At 43.2% G+C, this 17,863-nt stretch overlaps 1 protein-coding gene across 2 annotated transcripts; it reads left to right on the plus strand.

The window, feature by feature from the left end:
• The first annotated feature begins 1,618 nt into the window (after window positions 1–1,618).
• Window positions 1,619–12,316, plus strand: LOC115794182 (protein asteroid homolog 1-like). 2 transcript variants are annotated; one of them, XM_030749530.1, is made up of 6 exons: window positions 1,619–1,789; window positions 3,594–4,402; window positions 7,208–7,516; window positions 7,717–7,921; window positions 8,459–8,603; window positions 11,463–12,316. In XM_030749530.1, the coding sequence occupies exons 1-6, from the start codon at window positions 1,663–1,665 to the stop codon at window positions 11,860–11,862; spliced, it is 1,995 nt and encodes a 664-aa protein (XP_030605390.1). In that variant the 5' UTR covers window positions 1,619–1,662; the 3' UTR covers window positions 11,863–12,316. The 2 variants fall into 2 exon arrangements, with proteins under 2 accessions (XP_030605390.1, XP_030605392.1); XM_030749532.1 differs by having other exon boundaries at window positions 7,211–7,516.
• The last annotated feature ends 5,547 nt before the right edge of the window (window positions 12,317–17,863 follow it).

Below are 17,863 nucleotides of genomic sequence, written 5' to 3' on the forward strand. Positions count from 1 at the left end.
CTAGAAGGACAGGATGCCAGCCTCCCACTCCAGGTACTCCACCACACTGCAAATTCATGACTTCACCTGGAACGCACCAATAGGAGGAGGTGAGGAGGAGACACCAGGAGAGAGGAGTGAAGACAGCAGATATTCAGCAGGAACATCTGCATCACAGAGGATTCTGTTACAGCCCATCAGCTATATTTATGATATGTTTTATATTTAGGACACAATGTGAGCAATTATCACGCTTCCACAGGAGCAATGACAAAATGAACCTGTGAATACTTCTTGGTGTAAAATGAGATTTCTTCAGTCTTCTTCTGTGGTCACGTTGACTTTGTCACAGGCTGAATGTCTCAGCACTGCTCACATGTTCCTCAGACATCCAGCTGGCTGGATCTGCAGACAGTGACCCTGCAGGGAATATTTATAGCTAATGAACTGTCAGCTGTAGTGGACTCTTTCAGGTTTCCCTTCAGGCTTTCTTTAGGTTTCACTTTCCATTTTCGTTCTGGCTCTGAGCTCATTCCCGCTCTGATGTCACAGTGTTGGTGTGTTTTTGGTAGCAGAGCTGAGGCCTGACTGACTGTTTGATTTTAAAGTACTTTTTAGAGAACAGAAAAAACATGGTGGTAGTATTTTACCAGGAGGTTTTAATGCAGTCGTCCTTCCAACCAACATTAAATTCTTCTGAATACGTTTGAAATGATTTTGTATTATCTTGACTTCAAACTAATCTAATGGCTCAATTATTATTATTTTTTTAAATGTCACAGTTTGAGCTCTTCTAACTTCCAAAACAAGTCGACTGAGCATGAGAGGAGCAAGAATTCAAATGTTGTGCTAGCACGATTGATTTTTTTTTTAGTGCCTATAAATGATCTAATGGACAGAGTCAACGTCACTGCCACAATAAAATTTGTTCAATGAAACAAAGCTGAGGGCTTTAAAAATAACGCATTACTCTTTGTTTTCTGTGGGTTGGTTGTGACCACTGCTAGGACCGCCACTGTTCATAGCACCCTCAGTAAAATGCTTAGCCCCCCTTAGCACCTGCAGAAAAATATTTCTGGAGCCGCCACTGCAACAGTTATACCAGTTTAATAATGTGGCCACGCCCCAAAGGTTTATTTAGCCAATCAACAGTAAATAGAATAATTTACATATTCAGTGATGACTGGCTGTTAAAAAAAAAAAAAAAAAAAAAAAAAGCTAAATGGTGTAAATGTTTACGCCTTTGCCTCCCGGTGCCTGTAACTGCAGAATGATCCAGGTGATCCAACGACAGCAGAGCCGATCCTGCACAACTCCACACGGTGGCGCCATTTGTACCAAACGGGCCTGAATGTTCAAAAGCCTTAAAAACTTCCACCTCTCCATCAACAGGCTGAACATGCTGCATGACTGCATCCAATAAGAGGAGCGGTGCAGTCACACCTGGTCCCAACGGTGGGACGGAGACAGAGGGGGACAGCTTGTTCTGCGCGCGGCGCTCACGAGCAAACAGGACCGGCTTGCGATAATAAGTAATAATGCGTGCACGCGCTGCCGTGACGGAATGAAGCAGCTGTCCTGCTGTAATCAGCTGATGTGAGGAAAGCGAAACTTAAGTAAACAGAAACTGAGGCGCTATAAGAGCTCCGGAGATGCGCAGTCCGCAGCACAATCACACCCAGGATGGGGGTTCAAGGTCTGGCCACGCTCTTAGACAACCACCGGAGGATTTACCGGGACGTCGAGTTCAGGAGGAGACGGCTGGTGATCGATGGAGCCAACCTGATATACCTGCTGTACTTTGAGTCAGGTAAGAAGTGCTCTACAAGGTCAGCACCGACGTGACCCGAAAGAAAGTTTTTACTCCAAAAGTTTGATTTTGAAATAAATTAAACTAATCAGGATTCTGCGCTGCAGGTTTATACACACTTTTTTCTGATTTCATTTATTACTACAACTAATTTATTACTACAACTACAATTACTTTATTACTACTACTACAAACTGGCGACCAGTAAGCAAACAGAAATATGAGCAGCAAAAATTACTTAAAGTATTCCTGAAGTATGTCCCGTTTTAAAACCTCCGGTGAGCTTTCAGGTGTTTGACTGTTTATTCTGGTGTGTGTGTGTGTGTGTGTGTGTGTGTGTGTGTGTGTGTGTGTGTGTGTGTGTGTGTGTGTGTGTGTGTGAGTGTGAGTGATCACAGAGTTCACTGTTATCAGATTATAAGCAGTAATCAGGGCTGAATTGGGTTGATGGGAGTTTAAAGGTGTAAATGTGCAGCGTTGTCATCTCATCTGATGAATGCGCATGTTTTTAAGACCTGCGTGATCTGAAGTCACAGAATTAAAATGGCAGGTCCTGATTGGTGTGAAAAACAAACAAGCATCAAAGAGGAAGTTGACAGGAAAATGAAACTGATGATGGTCTGCAGTAAAACCAGTAAAAGTGCGTTCACGTTTATTTCAGTCGGGGTGAGCGGGACACGCTCCAGCACTGCGTGTGTGCTGACACTCTGCATCAGTGCATCAGGGGCCTTAAAATTACAGCAAAGGCTTGAATGACTCCAACGTTTCAGTAAAGCACACAAGAGTGCAGAGAAAATAACAAATAGGTGTGAAAATCTTTTTTCTGTTTAGATCCAGAAACTGTTCGTGTCCTCTGTGCTGTCTGTGGGCTCCCTGAATCTGGAGACGCTGAGAGATATTTTTGAAACTGTGCTGATTTCCTCAAAGATAAACCCAGATCAGAGTGTTCATCTGTTTTATAAATGGGTTTCATCTTTTTTATAATCTCGGCTCGGGCTGAGGTGAAGGTTTTCAGAATGTTCTTCTAGACATTTAAAGTAAGGAAAATGTTTCCATTGAAGTTATTGAGTGGTTTGAGCCTCTGCTTTAGCTCAGCAGTGGGCAGACTCCTGACAGACTGCACAGTTTGGTGAGAGATATTTCCAACACTGACCCGGTATTCACTGGTCACCCACTAAACTCACACCTGGAGCTTCTGCAGTTCCGACTTTACCTCAAGATCATCATATTTCATTCAGTCAGACCTGAAAGCATGAAGCCATCAGGAAAGAGATTACAGAGCTCCAAGATCAGCTGAGCAGGAGGATCGCTTTCTCTTTGATGTCTATTCAATCACACTTCTTTTTACAGCAGGAGAAGGCGCCCTCTGCAGGTTTAAGACACTTCAGCCCTGACTTCACTTTTCAGTACCAGAAGCTGTAACAACCATATATATAGTTAATGGTCATAAACTAAAGTACTGAAGCCTTTAACATTCTGAGGTAAACACAGTGAATCACCAAAGTTATGATCAAGTAAAAAGTATGAACTATTTGTTTGAATCCATTATCAGACATCCTAAAAATGGAGCTTTTCACCATGTGGGAAATATCACGTATTACTCAGACTGTCCCAGACATGTAATACCAGCAACCTCTCAACATTGTTTGACCTTCCTGGCATCTTTGTGAGCTTTCTGATGCTCAAAGATGGAGTTTTTGTATGACCATTCTGGTCCCAGTCAGCCAGATTGGTCCCCACATACAAAGCCATTACTCAGCACTGATTCTTAACGGTGAGTCTGTTTGTTGTGTTTCTGGTTCAGGTCTGGACCAGAATCATGGTGGGGAGTATGCTGCCTTTGAAAACCTGATTGAGAGGTTCTTCACAGCCCTCAAAACCTGCGAGGTTGAACCATACGTGGTGCTGGATGGAGGTTCAGACCCCACTGACAAGAAGCTTAAAACTGTGACGCAGAGGGCCGAGGACCGGATTAGGAGAGCCCATCGAGCAGCAGTGGATGGTGGGAAGGAGAACATCCTGCCAGTGCTGACCAAGTGGGTGTTCAGACAGACGTTGTTCCGGCTGAAGGTCCCAGTTGTCCAGTGCTTTGGTGAGGCTGACCGGGAGATAGCCGCCCTGGCTTATGAATGGCAATGCCCAGTGCTTTCCAATGACAGCGACTTCTACATCTTCAACCTCCCAGCAGGGATGGTGCCCATCTCTTACTTCCAGTGGGCGGATGTGAATCAGAATGGCTCAAAGAGCTACATCCCCTGTAAGAGGTACTACACCTCCAGCTTCTGCATCTATTTTGAAATCCAGCACCAGCTCCTGCCCACCTTCGCTGCCTTGGCAGGGAATGACTATGTGAAGCTGCAGAAGATTCAGTTTGCCCCAAAAGCAAATAAGCCGCTGAGCCGCCTGGAGGAGTTGCTCTGCTGGCTGAAGGACTTTGAGGTGCCTCAGGAAGCCTTGGAGGCAGCAATGGAACTGATGGGAGCAAAGAACCAGAAAAAGGAGAAAATGCTGCAGAGTTTATCAGTGGGGATTGAGGAATACCAACTGCCTCCCAGCTCCCTGACGAAGTTCTTCATGCATGGGGTTGTTCCTCAGTTCCCAGAAGAGAGTCAGGTAATGAATCATGTTTGCAGCATATGTTTCTTCATTGAGGTCCACTGCAGAGACCCAATGTCTCAATACCTGGAGTCCAAAAAGCCAGTTCTGTTTTTCCCATAGACAGTATGAATGATGGGCAAAGTTACTGTGACGTCACCTGTTGGTTTCTGAAGTCATGCTTTGAAACCACAACATGAGTACTTTTGGCCCAGGTGTTCGCTTACAACTTTTCAGTCATGTTATTATTCACCGAGCATTTCCTGAATAATCTTTCTTCCTGAAACACAGAATGATTACACAATGCTGTTCCCCAAAGCCCGTTCCAACAGAATATGATGTTTGTCTGCACTGACCTTGATGCCGTACAACCAAACCTGTTGATCTATGTTAGAGCTACGAATTGTGTGTAAATATTGTAGGATAAATTTCAGATGTGAGCAGGGCGCCCGAGCGGCTTAGTGGTGAAGCCGGCGACCACATACATATGCCGCGTTGTGGTGCGAGCGGCGCGGGTTTGGGTCCCGGCCCATTGCCAGTTTGCCCGCGTGTAATCCCCTCTATCTTTCCCCCATTTCCTGTCTCTCTCCACTGCCAATAAAAGCTGCTGTGGCCAAAAATGCAAAAAAATAAAAAATAAAATAAAAAGATTTCAGATGCGAGCAGAAGAAATGATCTTCCTCTGAAGGACGTGTTGGGTCATGATTTTAGGGGTCCACATTTTTCTTTTTGGCCAAAATAAAGTGGATTCAATCCTGTATAAAATTCAATTAAAACCAAAACTTCCAAAAAATCAGTGGGATGAGCAGGATCCAATGCAGGCTGTTTATTAGACATATTGGTTACACAAAACACAGACAAAGACCAGAACACTGACATCAACAGAATCAAGAGTAGAATACACACAAAGAGGGAGAAAGAAGAAAAGAAAAAGGAAAGAGAGAAACAAAGAGACAGAGAAAGATGCAGAAGCAGGAAGAGAAGAGAAGAGAGACAGAGTGGGCACATCATTATATAACTGAGGTTCCTAACTCCCTTCGACGCCTCTAAATTTGCATGAAGTGTCGTCCCCTGAAACCCGATCGGAGACCAGTCACGCTCTGCTAACTTCCTTCTCACGTGTACTAAAGAAACACATGTCACCAGAGGACCCAATGGTTTATGACAGCTCTTAGCAGACGTCATAAGTGATGGATGTTCTTCCAATTAAAACCTCTGCTGTAAAAACACTTTTTTGACAGTTCCTACTAAGCTAAAGTTTATACGCACACTAATTCATATTACACAAACACAGGTGGGTCTCCAGAACCAGATCTCAGGGGGGCCCACACTCATAAAATAACCTAAAAATATAACAAAGTTGATACAATGTCATGTGAACTAAAAATGTGCCAAAAAATGTGTTTCCATATGGAACTACTCAGCGTGGCTCGACTCGACTCGCCGCTGTTTGAAGGTATTTCCCGTAGTATCTGGTACAAGGTTGCAGGTACTTTTTTCGTACTCAGTCACCTGGGGTTCCAAGTGATCCGAGGAGATCCAAAAATGTGACACGGAAGAACAGCATACCACTGATTGGCCAGGGAGTGTCGTCTCTAGCGGAGTCATGAGAGTGACTCCTTCACCAAAATCAAACACGCCATTTTTAAAATCTTACAGCAAAAAAAAATGGAGGCACACAAAGCACCCGTTGAATGACCAGACCGACAGTTTGCAGCAGTAGTTTTGAGATCCATCTGAAACACACACACAACATACATATTATAACCCTATACTGCTGGCTGATCGCTGCTGAAGCACCGTTACCTGCCCCTACTAGCCGTGAACAGCTGGTTAGCACAGAGCCTGAGGTGGCTGATCAAAGGAACTTTGAATTTCCGTAATAACGCGACCGTTTGTCCTATCGGAAAAATTCAAAGGGTTTCTGAAAGCTGAGAAACTGCACTTCACAACCAACATAGAGTATTACTGTGGTTTTATTACAGTAATTGTTGCCAGAAGTCCCCTAATGGCGGCACTTTTGTTGTACACTGAGTCGATTGTGACACGTTCGGGGTTTAGGGTTATACTTAATAATGATCATCCATTAAAATATTGTGTGGGGGACTTATGCATGATCATGGTATTAAACTGGCATTAGCTGTTAGCTTGCCTCTATCTCATCCATAGTGTTGTGTTTTGAGTCGCATACAAATTATGTCAAGACACTGCTGCCCGCACTGCTATATCGACTCCACCCACACTGAGGTGGTCCTCAATTGCAATGGAAACACACCACGACCGTGGTGAGTTGTGCTGAGTCGAGTCGACTCACGCCGAGTAGTTCCGTATTGAAACGTGGCATAAGGCCTCAAGCATAAATGAGAGTGGATATAACAGGCCTCAGTTTTGTCCTACTAATCTAAAGGAGGCAGTTCAGGTGGTTTGCACATCTGATCAGGACGTGTCCTAGATGAGGTTCCTTGGTGAGGCATATAACTGGCAGCAGACCCGGGACATGCTGGAGGGATTAGATCTTTCAGCTGGCTTAGGAATGTCCGGAAGACCTGGAGAACATCTCTGTGGAGACGTTTACTTAGACTGCTGTGCCTGTGAACTGCATCTGGATATGGTGCACAAAATAGATGGACTGAAGGGTTCTCCCAAGTCTTTGCAATCACTGGACTAAAACATTATCAAAATGTCCTTATTTATCCCATAAAATAACTATTTTTTAGAGTAGTAGTGATACTTTGACCTCAGAGGGTTTCTAAGTGTAAAAGGTTTCTCAAGGTAAATCCTGCATTTGGAAACTTGATAAAACCTTTGTGTCCTGGTCTTCAGCAGCAGGTGGGTCTCATCCCAGACTGGATCCAGCGGGCTCTGATGCAGGCCCGGATGACTGCAGACAACCTGGACGTACTGTTGCTGCACAGGATGAGCCTCAGCACCCCCGTGAGTCACAAAGACCTACCCAGTGTTAATCTGACCTCCAGGCCACTCCGCCAGGTGATGTATGGGCTGCTACTGGGGAAGGAGAAGTCAGTGAAGGTGCAGGAGAGAGACAGAGAGGGCCTCCAGCTGAAATTCAGCCCTATCAAGCCAATCTTCAGCCAACGCACCCAACAGCTCGAACTCAACTCACTGCATGAGGTGATGATTCTTTTATCCAAAGGAACTCATTGTTATAATTATTACAAATGCTTCCCTCCACTTTCTCATGTTTTGTAAACCACAAAAACTTTGGTAAAAAATTAACTTCTGTTTGTATTTTTAATCATTAGATTTCATTCACCTCAGTGGAGTTAATAAAGTTAAACTTTGTTGTTCCACTTCCACTCCTGCTGTTCCAGGTGGAGCTCTCTGTACGTCTGAAGGTCTTACTTGAGGCTCTCGGGGTGCAAGAGGAACTCCTAAATGTGCTGTCCCCTCAGCTGCGCCTCCCAGTGGCTGTTACCTGTTACTGGTGCATCAGAGCTCGGCCTCCTCCAGACCTGAAGCTGCTGAAGTCATTGCTGCTGGGAATGTGCCTCAAAGACACACTGCGGCTCAGTGCAGGTAATAAACACAACCAGAGGAGGTTTTAAAGAGCTGCAGTTCCTCTGGCTTCCAGCAGAGGCACCAGCAGTGAACCAGTACCCAAAGAATCCCATGTTAAAAGTTTCCAGCAGAAAGTTTTGGTCTCTGTAGCTAATGTCCCTCTTTATAACAGCAGTATGGGAGTGGGTGCTTCTGTAACTCACCTGCTTATTGGATTAAGGCTTAAGGTTTTCAATATTAGAGTTGTAGACATATCATGGTGTCTTAGACATTGTGATGGATATTTAAATTTTTTGATATAATCTCCAGTTCAGTCCACCCAACAATATAAACCACATTTGTCTATTTTGCGTTACACAATGCAGCACAGAAAGGTTCAAATGTAGATTTAAGAAGCTAGAAGCAGCTAACTTTGATTCTGTAGCTTTCAAACCAGTTTGAGTTCTGATGTTTGATTGTTTTTTCTTGCATTGTGTTTTTGGTGTTGCAGAATTTGTGTTGTTTTATAAAAGCTTTTAAGTAAATTGACTTCCTTCTGCATGCGTGTTTTTGCAGCTGTGGAGGCTGAAAGTCGTTGCTGTCATCAGAAGGCCGACACGGACGTGGCTCACGCCTTCAGTCAGTGGCAGGTGTGCATGAAGGACAGCATGCACCTGAACCAGCTGCTGGACTTCCCTCTGCCTGAACCAGACACTGCAGGGTGAGAGCAAAAGGCCCGCTCTGTGTCACGCAGGTCTTTAAGAGTTAATTAGATCAGTTAGAGTCATTAAACTGTGTTGGGGCTTTTACAGAAACAGATCTGTCTGCAGGGATCCAAACATGCACATTTTTGGCTTGTTTTTAGTATCAGGTACTGTATAAATTGTAATATGACTTCCTTTATATGACAGTTATAGCTCTGGAAGCTTCAATCACTGCACAGGTGATCACAGGCATAAATCTCAACAACTGAATGTGTGCATATGCAGAAATGTGCAGAGCTGTGTGTTTGTATCGTCCTGTCCTGTAATCACAGTCACTGTAAAAGCCTGATTTCCTCTCCCTCCTGATCATGAATGGATGCAGCTGCTCGCCTTTATCGTTAATCCTGTACACAAATCACGTCCTCTGAGCTACGAGAATCATTCAAAGGTGTGAGGATGACTCTGTTGTTGGCAGTCAGTTTCAGGCCAATGAGAGCAGCCACTCCTGGTCCTCAGTGAGTTTGTCTCCTATCTTTAACTAAACTTACTAAGACAAAACAGATGATCACTGATTTCAGAAAACGTTCTCCTCAATGTCACGTCCACTAATGGTCAGCAGGTGGAACCCGTCCATTCTTATAAATATTTGTCTCAAAAATGAACTTTACAGCAGCTTCTGTCATGTTTGAGGAAATTCTTGTTTCATCCTCGATGATCTGATTTCATTGAGCCTTTTTGACTCTGGTTTGTCCTTTTCCTTGGTGTCATGGTTTGGATATTTGTCTGATAGTGAAATTATTAAATGCTCTTACAGGCAGATTGATGAGCCACAGCTGAACCCAGCATCCCTGCTACACACCCAGTTACAGCAGTTTTAAATGCAGAAAGACAGCAGCCGTCACTCAGAGGAATAAGTTATAGCTTTTCCATCCAACATGGAGCAGTCACCTGCTGCACACCAAATCTACCTGCCTACCTGTATAAATAAAAGAAACAGTTATCAAAAGTTATCAGTCAAAAGAACAAAGAAAACACACAAGTTCACCAAAACTGAGACTCTCACTGGAGGAAAGGAAATAATCCTAAATGAGTTCAGAGCAAAGGATCCTGCAGAGGCTTTAAAGAAATATTTGGACCGAACGATTTCACAGTTATTGTTTCAGCTCGTGTCCATAACTGAGGGCAGGAATGCAGATCAACCAGCTTTGCTTTCACACCCAGCTCTGTCCTCACTGTGACAGGCCCGAAAAGCATCCTCCTCATTATCTGTGAACAAGCCTCAGTGACACACGAACTCCTCCCAAACCCAGAAAGGTGAACGCCCTCAGCCTCGCACCTGCTTCATCACGTCACACTCGGCCACAGACAGTCCCAGTGTGGCTGAAGGTCATCACCTGACAAGAATATGTTTGAAAATCTTAGCAGTGAGGTTTAATGGAGGAACTATTTTCTCTCTACTGTTTACATCGACCAGAAGAACAGAAGAAGCCTGCAGTTCTCTAACATTAAAGTCTACATCCAAGAACAGCTTCTTCTTGTAGGTAGATGGAGTCTACTCTCTGTGTTTATACACCACTCTACATTTAATCATTAGTTATTATCATTATTAATCTCTGGCTCTCTACCAAACCCAACTGATCCTGGTTCTGCTGGAGGTTTCTTCCTGTTAAAAGGGAGTTTTTCCTTCCCACTGTCACCAAGTGCTGCTCATAGGGGGTCATTTTGATTGTTGGTTTTCTCTGTATTATTTTAGGGTCTTTACTTTACAGTATAAAGCACCTCGAGGTGACTGTTTGTTCTTATTTGGTGCTATAAGAATTGAATTGAATTGAATTGGTTTTCCTGGTTGGGCTGAACTGGGATCAAATTGTTTGTTGAACTAAACTGAGTTTGACACGACTGCTTCAAACCAGTGTGTCTGTCTGGAATGAGAGCGCTGAAGTTTGTTAAGGGCACGGCAGTAGAGTGGTTAAGATCCTACTTGACCCAGAGAACTTTTAGTATTTCTTTAAATGATTTTAAAACGTCCTGTGCTCCTTTGTCGTGTGGGTGAAATCCAGTTTCTTTCACCTGAGACAGCTCATCAAGATCAAAACTATCTTGTCGAAAGATCGTTTTGAAGCAGTGATCCATGCCTTTGTTACGACCCGGCTGGATTACTGTAACTCTTTGTATTTTGGCGTTAACCGGTCCTCCTTCGCTCATCTTCAGCTGGTCTAGAATGCCGCTGCATGGCTTTTGACTGGAATACGTAAGAGGGAGCACATTAACCCTGTTTTATCTTCATTGCACTGGGTGCCTGTTTATTTTAGAGTTCATTTAAAAATTTTTTATTTGTTTTTAAGTCTTTAAATGTCCTTGCTCCGTCGTACCTCTCTGAGTTACTGCACCTACGCTCCCCCTCCTGCATGCTCAGATCAGCTGACAAACTGCTTTTGGATGTGTGGAGGACTAAGTGGAGGCTTTCCTGTGGCAGCCCCTAAACTGTGGAGCTCGCTGCCATTGCATATTAGACAGGCCTCTTCACTGACCACTTTTAAATCTCTACTTAAGACCCACTTATTTCACCTGGCTTTTGACCAGGTTTGAGATGTTGATTTTAGTCATTGTGTATTTATTTTTATCTGGTTATTTTATACTATTTTATTATTTGACTTATGATAAACTATGTATTTTATTGTTGCTTTTATCTTGTTTGTTGCTTTTTTATATACACTTTTTGTGTACTGTTGTGTCCTGTTTTCGTTGTTCAGCACTTTGGTCAGCGCTTGCTGTTTGTAAAGTTCTTCACAAATAAAATTGGCTTGGCTTATTAAAGGCCTTTTATAGAAAAATAATCCCACAGAGATAACATTCTCCATCTTTATGATTTTCAGGTTATATCAGGGGATGTTGGTCCACCAGCTGGTCCACATGATGAGGACAGGAAGGAGACTGAAGCGCTTTCTGAAGACAGATCAGGCCACTGTGAAGCGATACCGTGACATGCTCTTCATCGTCCACCAGCTTCAAAGTCGCAAGGTGTCAAAGTTCTCAGCGGGCGAGCGGATAGCGAAGGCTCAGCGGCAGCCTCTGAATGACCACACCAACCTGCAGCTGTATGAAGACGAGGACGTGGCGACCGCGATCCGCAGCTTGGCCCGGGTGCAGGAGGAGCTGCAGCTGGATGATCAGCTGATGGTGAAAACTCGATACAGAACCAAGGAGAGAAGAAACCGATGCAACAAAGTGGAACTGACCCGTAAGGAGGAGCGTCGAGGCATCGCCCTCCTCTGACTACCCTGAGCCATCCCTGTGAATGTCTTTACTCGCTGGGTTTTATTTTCCTTTTGCTTCGGTCCACTTTTTAACTTTAAAGATGAATTATAGACGGACTTTATGGCCTCTTGGAAACAGTGCAACAAGCAGCCTCGGTACATTATTCCCTCTGTTAGCTCCATTTTTGCACCGCCACCTTTTGGGGAAAACATTGAAGGCTTTGTGATGAATATTCTATTTGTCTATTATTCCTGTTTGCTACTGAGCGGCTCATGTTCAGAGGATTTTTTCAGCCTTTGAAAACCAATGTGGGATTTAACATAAAAACAAACAAACCAAAAAAAGGAACTGCACCAATAAAAATGCATTAAAAAGCTGATTTAAATGTACCCCTTTCAAGGTTATCCTCTCTGGCAGTTCTGTCTCTGAGATTTAATTTTATGCTGAAAAATTAAACCTTTGCACATACTGTACTCATCCTGCTCCTTTTCTATTTCTGCTTTCTGCTACTCATATTTAAATGGACAACCTGCTCTGCTGTGAGATGGGATTTACAGTGGGTACAGAAAGTATTCAGACCCCTTTAAATTTTTCACTCTTTGTTTCATTGCAGCCATTTGCTAAAATCAAAAAAGTTCATTTTATTTCTCATTAATGTACACTCAGCACCCCATCTTGACACTCATATTGACTCCATTTCTTCTGATCCTCCTTGAGATGGTTCTACTCCTTCATTGGAGTCCAGCTCTGTTTAATTAAACTGATTGGACTTGATTAGGAAAGGCACACACCTGTCTATATAAGACCTCACAGCTCACAGTGCATGTCAGAGAAAATGAGAATCATGAGGTCGAAGGAACTGCCCAAGGAGCTCAGAGACAGAATTGTGGTTAGGCACAGATCAGGCCAAGGTTACAAAAGAATTTCTGCAGCACTCAAGGTTCCTAAGAGCACAGTGGCCTCCATAATCCTTAAATGGAAGAAGTTTGGGACGACCAGAACTCTTCCTAGACCTGGCTGTCCAGCCAAACTGACCAATCGTGGGAGAAGAGCCTTGGTGAGAGAGGTAAAGAAGAACCCAAAGATCACTGTGGCTGAGCTCCAGAGATGCAGTAGGGAGATGGGAGAAAGTTCCACAAAGTCAACTATCACTGCAGCCCTCCACCAGTCGGGGCTTTAAGGCAGAGCGGCCCGACAGAAGCCTCTCCTCAGTGCAGACATATGAAAAACACATGATGGACTCCCAGACTATGAGAAATAAGATTCTCTGGTCTGATGAGATGAAGATTGAACTTTTTGGTGTTAATTCTAAGCAGTATGTGTGGAGAAAACCAGGCACTGCTCATCACCTGCCCAATACAATCCCAACAGTGAAACATGGTGGTGGCAGCATCACGCTGTGGGGGTGTTTTTCAGCTGCAGGGACAGGACGGCTGGTTGCAATTGAAGGAAAGATGAATCACACACACTGGATTAATGGTCACATTTTATATTGTTTGTCACCTATATTGACACACACACACACACACACAGACACACTGGAACACTGCATGCTTTAGGTGTACACACACAGTGAGGTGCCGGATGGCGCTCCCAGCTAAAACTGCTACAGCAGAGAAAAAGTGATTTCATATCAATCCACAAGGCTTTTAAATAAACTGACAAACACGAAAACGATGGTCATTTTATCTCTTATTTCAGTTCTTTTTAGTTAGTTTTGTAAACCCACATTACAGTTTCAGTTAGTTATTGTTTTTTTCCTTTTAATTACCATTTTTTTTACTTAATTCAGTTAACGAAAATGTTTTCAATTTTGTTTTCGCTAACAGTTAACCTTTCCCTCCACATCTGACATTCACTCCAGTGTTAATTTTTCTCTTCTTTTTGGGGCAAAAGCCAAAACTGAGGCACTTTTTAAACCCCCATTTCTCACTCAGTTTTTGTGGTATAGACATAAAAAACATACATCCTGCTTTAGGAACATCTCCTTGTGCTCATAGTGTAAAAGGCTTTTCACTGGGACCTACAGTTTTTGTGTGGTAACCTGTTGTACCACACTGTTGAAGCAAAAGATGCAGCTTGTTTCTGATTGGTGAATTCACATTCAGACACATGATCAGCAGGTGACCCGCTCTACTTCCTGAGCTACAGCCACCCCACTCATCCTTGTCTTTATTGGAGGACTAATAATATGTTTATTGAGCCTTAAGAATTTTTAATTAGTGTGTTACAAGATCAATGTTTCCCTATTCACTGCTAACCACTGAAGATGGATGGATGGATGGATGGATGTCAAGTCAAGTCAAGTCAAGTTTATTTATAAAGCACGTTTAAAAACAACAGCAGTTGACCAAAGTGCTGTACATTTAAGATAAATAAAATAACTTAAAACACAATGTAAAAGAGATAGTTAAAACAGGAAGCATAAAATTATAAAAACAAAAACAAAAATAAAAGAAAACAACATCAGTAATGTATCCAGTACTCATTTTGATTTAAAAGCCAAAGAATAAAAATGGGTTTTCAAACGAGATTTAAAGATGTCAACTGTAGGGGAGGTCCTGATTTGAAGGGGCAGCTTGTTCCATAATTTCGGAGCAACGACTGCAAAAGCCCGATCACCTCTATGTTTTAATCTTGACCTCGGTACAGTTAAGAGCATTTGCTCAGCAGACCTCAGTGATCTGATGGGAGTGTGCAGGCTTATAAGATCAGAGAGGTAGGTAGGTGCTAACCCATGCAACGCCTTAAAAACAAATAATAAAACCTTAAAATCAATTCTAAAACTGACTGGTAACCAGTGTAAGGATGCAAGTATGGGGGATATATGGGCTCGTTTAAGAGTGCCGGTTAGTAATCGTGCTGCTGCATTTTGAATCAGTTGCAGACGACGAAGTAGCGACAGACTGACACCTGAATAGAGACTGTTACAGTAATCGAGTCGAGATGAAATGAAAGCATGGATAGCTTTCTCAAAATCCGTGGAACAGAGAAATGGCTTCACCTTTGCAAGCAGACGAAGATGGAAGAAGCTGGATTTGATGACGGTATTAATGTGCTTGTCAAAACTAAGATTTGTGTCAAGGATCACCCCCAAGTTCCTTGCACAGGGTTTATTATATATCTTTAAGGGGCCAAGGTCATAGAGGTCAGGGGTACCAAACACAATGACCTCGGTTTTCTGCTCATTTAATTTAAGAAAGTTTTGAGCCATCCATGTTTTAACTTCCTCCAGACAGTCCAGTAAGGCCTTCAAAGGACTCACTGAGTTTTTTTTCAGTGGCAGATAGATCTGCGAGTCATCTGCATAACAGTGGAAGGGGATGCAGTGTTTTTTAACTGCATCCCCTGCAGTGGATGGATGGATGGATGGATGGATGGATGTGCACGCATGTTAAGAAATGGGTTTTCCTGATCCAATAATAACCAGAGGGCATCACGTAGCTTTTTCAGGTGATTTTGGTACGGCCAATTACAAGATTGTCTGAATGAGGTGTCAATCAAAATGGGAGGGTCTAGCCTGCAATGCTACATATGTGGCCAGTAAACAAGCTGAACGTATGGGTGAACGTTTTAAAGGCTGGCTGTTGATGAAAGCCTAGCTCGAGGGGAGAGAAGCTAGAGAATTGAGGCTCCAGCAGAGCACAAACAGTTCAGAAACAATTTGAAATGAGAAAAAAGCAGCTATTTATTAACTGATTAAGTCATGTTTTAGACTGCTTATTGCTGGCAAATCTGTTCTGGCCCAAAGTGCAGCCATGACTGGTTCTGAATGACGACTTTACAGCAGGCAGCTGCTCCCCCTCTTCCAGGTACTGCATACCGGCGCAGAATCTTTCGGTGGTACGCAGTACCGTACTGTACCAGCTTACTTTCACCTCTGATTGTATGTTAGGAGAAGAATTTGAAATTCTATTTTTGATTTAACAAGGAGCCAATGAAGAGAAGCCAATATGGGAGAAATCTGCTCTCTTTCTATAACATTACACACAGTAACTATAGCAGTATTTTACAATAAAAAACAAAGATTCATATTCCAAACATGCTCAGTCATGGAATATTTCCTGCAGAGAAATATGAACGTGGGCTCAGTCACAGGTTTCCACATGTAGGCGTGAGCGTACACAGCCACACTGACTGAGTTCAGATCAACTCTGGCAGGGAAAGTGTTGATGGTCTTGAGGCAGGAATACTGGGTTTCCAGATTTTTGTGTTTTCTTCAATAAATGCGACATACAGCATAAAAATGACAGCACGCCTGGGTACACAGGCACATGAGCAGGTTTCACAGGATTCTCTGCAGTGTCAGAAACTGAGTCCAGTCCTAATGCAGCAGCTTGTAGAAGCTCTTTCAGCAACAATAAGCTGCACTGATAGTTTCCTGTGTGACTTTATCGGTCTCTCACATCTCTCACTGCTTCACAGCGTTGCTTCAGCACTCTGAAGGTTCCAGCACAGCATCTCAGTCAGGCTGAGGTCTGGACTCTGGGCCGTCGCAGCTCCTTCATTCTTTTCTTTTTCAGCCATTCTGCTGATTTACTGCTGTGCTCGGGATCATCGTCCTGTTCATGACCCAGTTTGGTCCCAGCTTTAGCTGTGGGACAGTCGGCTCACATGTGACTCGAGAATACTTTGTTATACAGAGGAGTTGATGGTCAAATAAAAATAAAACCCCATCACACTGTAGTTATAATCAGGTATTTATTGTCATTCAGCCAAAGATAAAATGCACATTACACATTTTAATCTTTCCAATTAAATATATAAGCTAAATGCAGATGCTGATGATGATTGGCATGTGGATCTGCTGCAGGAGCTTCATTTGGGATCTTCTTCCTGGGCTTTGGGAAGATTGTTTCTCTCTAAAAAGGCCCGTGAGGATTCGAGCATCAGCGCCTGTTCCTCTGATGTTTTCAGCAGAAACTCCTGCTGAGTTCAAAGGTTAGAATAAGAATATAGCAGACAGGTGAAGTACAGAGACTAAAGGAGCACAGTTAGGATTTCAACTGTTTGGGAGGAGCTCAGAGCTGAGAGCAAATAATTTCTTACCAAAGCTGTGTGTGTTTGGTTTCAATCCAGAAGAACAATCAGAATAAAGATGAACATTAATGAGCCTCAGTGATGAGCATCATGAGTGGTGCGAGCAGGTTTCAGGTTGCTGCAGATGTGCTGGATAAAGAGGCTCAGTGTGCAGGTGTGTCACAAACTAGAAGGACAGGATGCCAGCCTCCCACTCCAGGTACTCCACCACACTGCAAATTTATGACTTCACCTGGAACGCACCAATAGGAGGAGGTGAGGAGGAGACACCAGGAGAGAGGAGTGAAGACAGCAGATATTCAGCAGGAACATCTGCATCACAGAGGATTCTGTTACAGCCCATCAGCTATATTTATGATATGTTTTATATTTAGGACACAATGTGAGCAATTATCACGCTTCCACAGGAGCAATGACAAAATGAACCTGTGAATACTTCTTGGTGTAAAATGAGATTTCTACAGTCTTCTTCTGTGGTCACATTAACTTTGTCACAGGCTGAATGTCTCAGCACTGCTCACATGTTCCTCAGACATCCAGCTGGCTGGATCTGCAGACAGTGACTCTGCAGGGAATATTTATAGCTAATGAACTGTCAGCTGTAGTGGACTCTTTCAGGTTTCCCTTCAGGCTTTCTTTAGGTTTCACTTTCCATTTTCGTTCTGGCTCTGAGCTCATTCCCGCTCTGAGTCACGGTGCTGGTGTGTTTTTGGTAGCAGAGCTGAGGCCTGACTGACTGTTTGATTTTAAAGTACTTTTTAGAGAACAGAAAAAACATGGTGGCAGTATTTTACCAGGAGGTTTTAATGCAGTCGTCCTTCCAACCAACATTAAATTCTTCTGAATACGTTTAAAATGATTTTGTATTATCTTGACTTCAAACTAATCTAATGGCTCAATTATTATTATTTTTTTAAATGTCACAGTTTGAGCTCTTCTAACTTCCAAAATAAGTCGACTGAGCATGAGAGGAGCATGA

The sequence above is a fragment of the Archocentrus centrarchus genome, chromosome 16, assembly GCF_007364275.1.
Source record: "Archocentrus centrarchus isolate MPI-CPG fArcCen1 chromosome 16, fArcCen1, whole genome shotgun sequence".
In the NCBI taxonomy this organism is placed as follows: domain Eukaryota; kingdom Metazoa; phylum Chordata; class Actinopteri; order Cichliformes; family Cichlidae; genus Archocentrus; species Archocentrus centrarchus.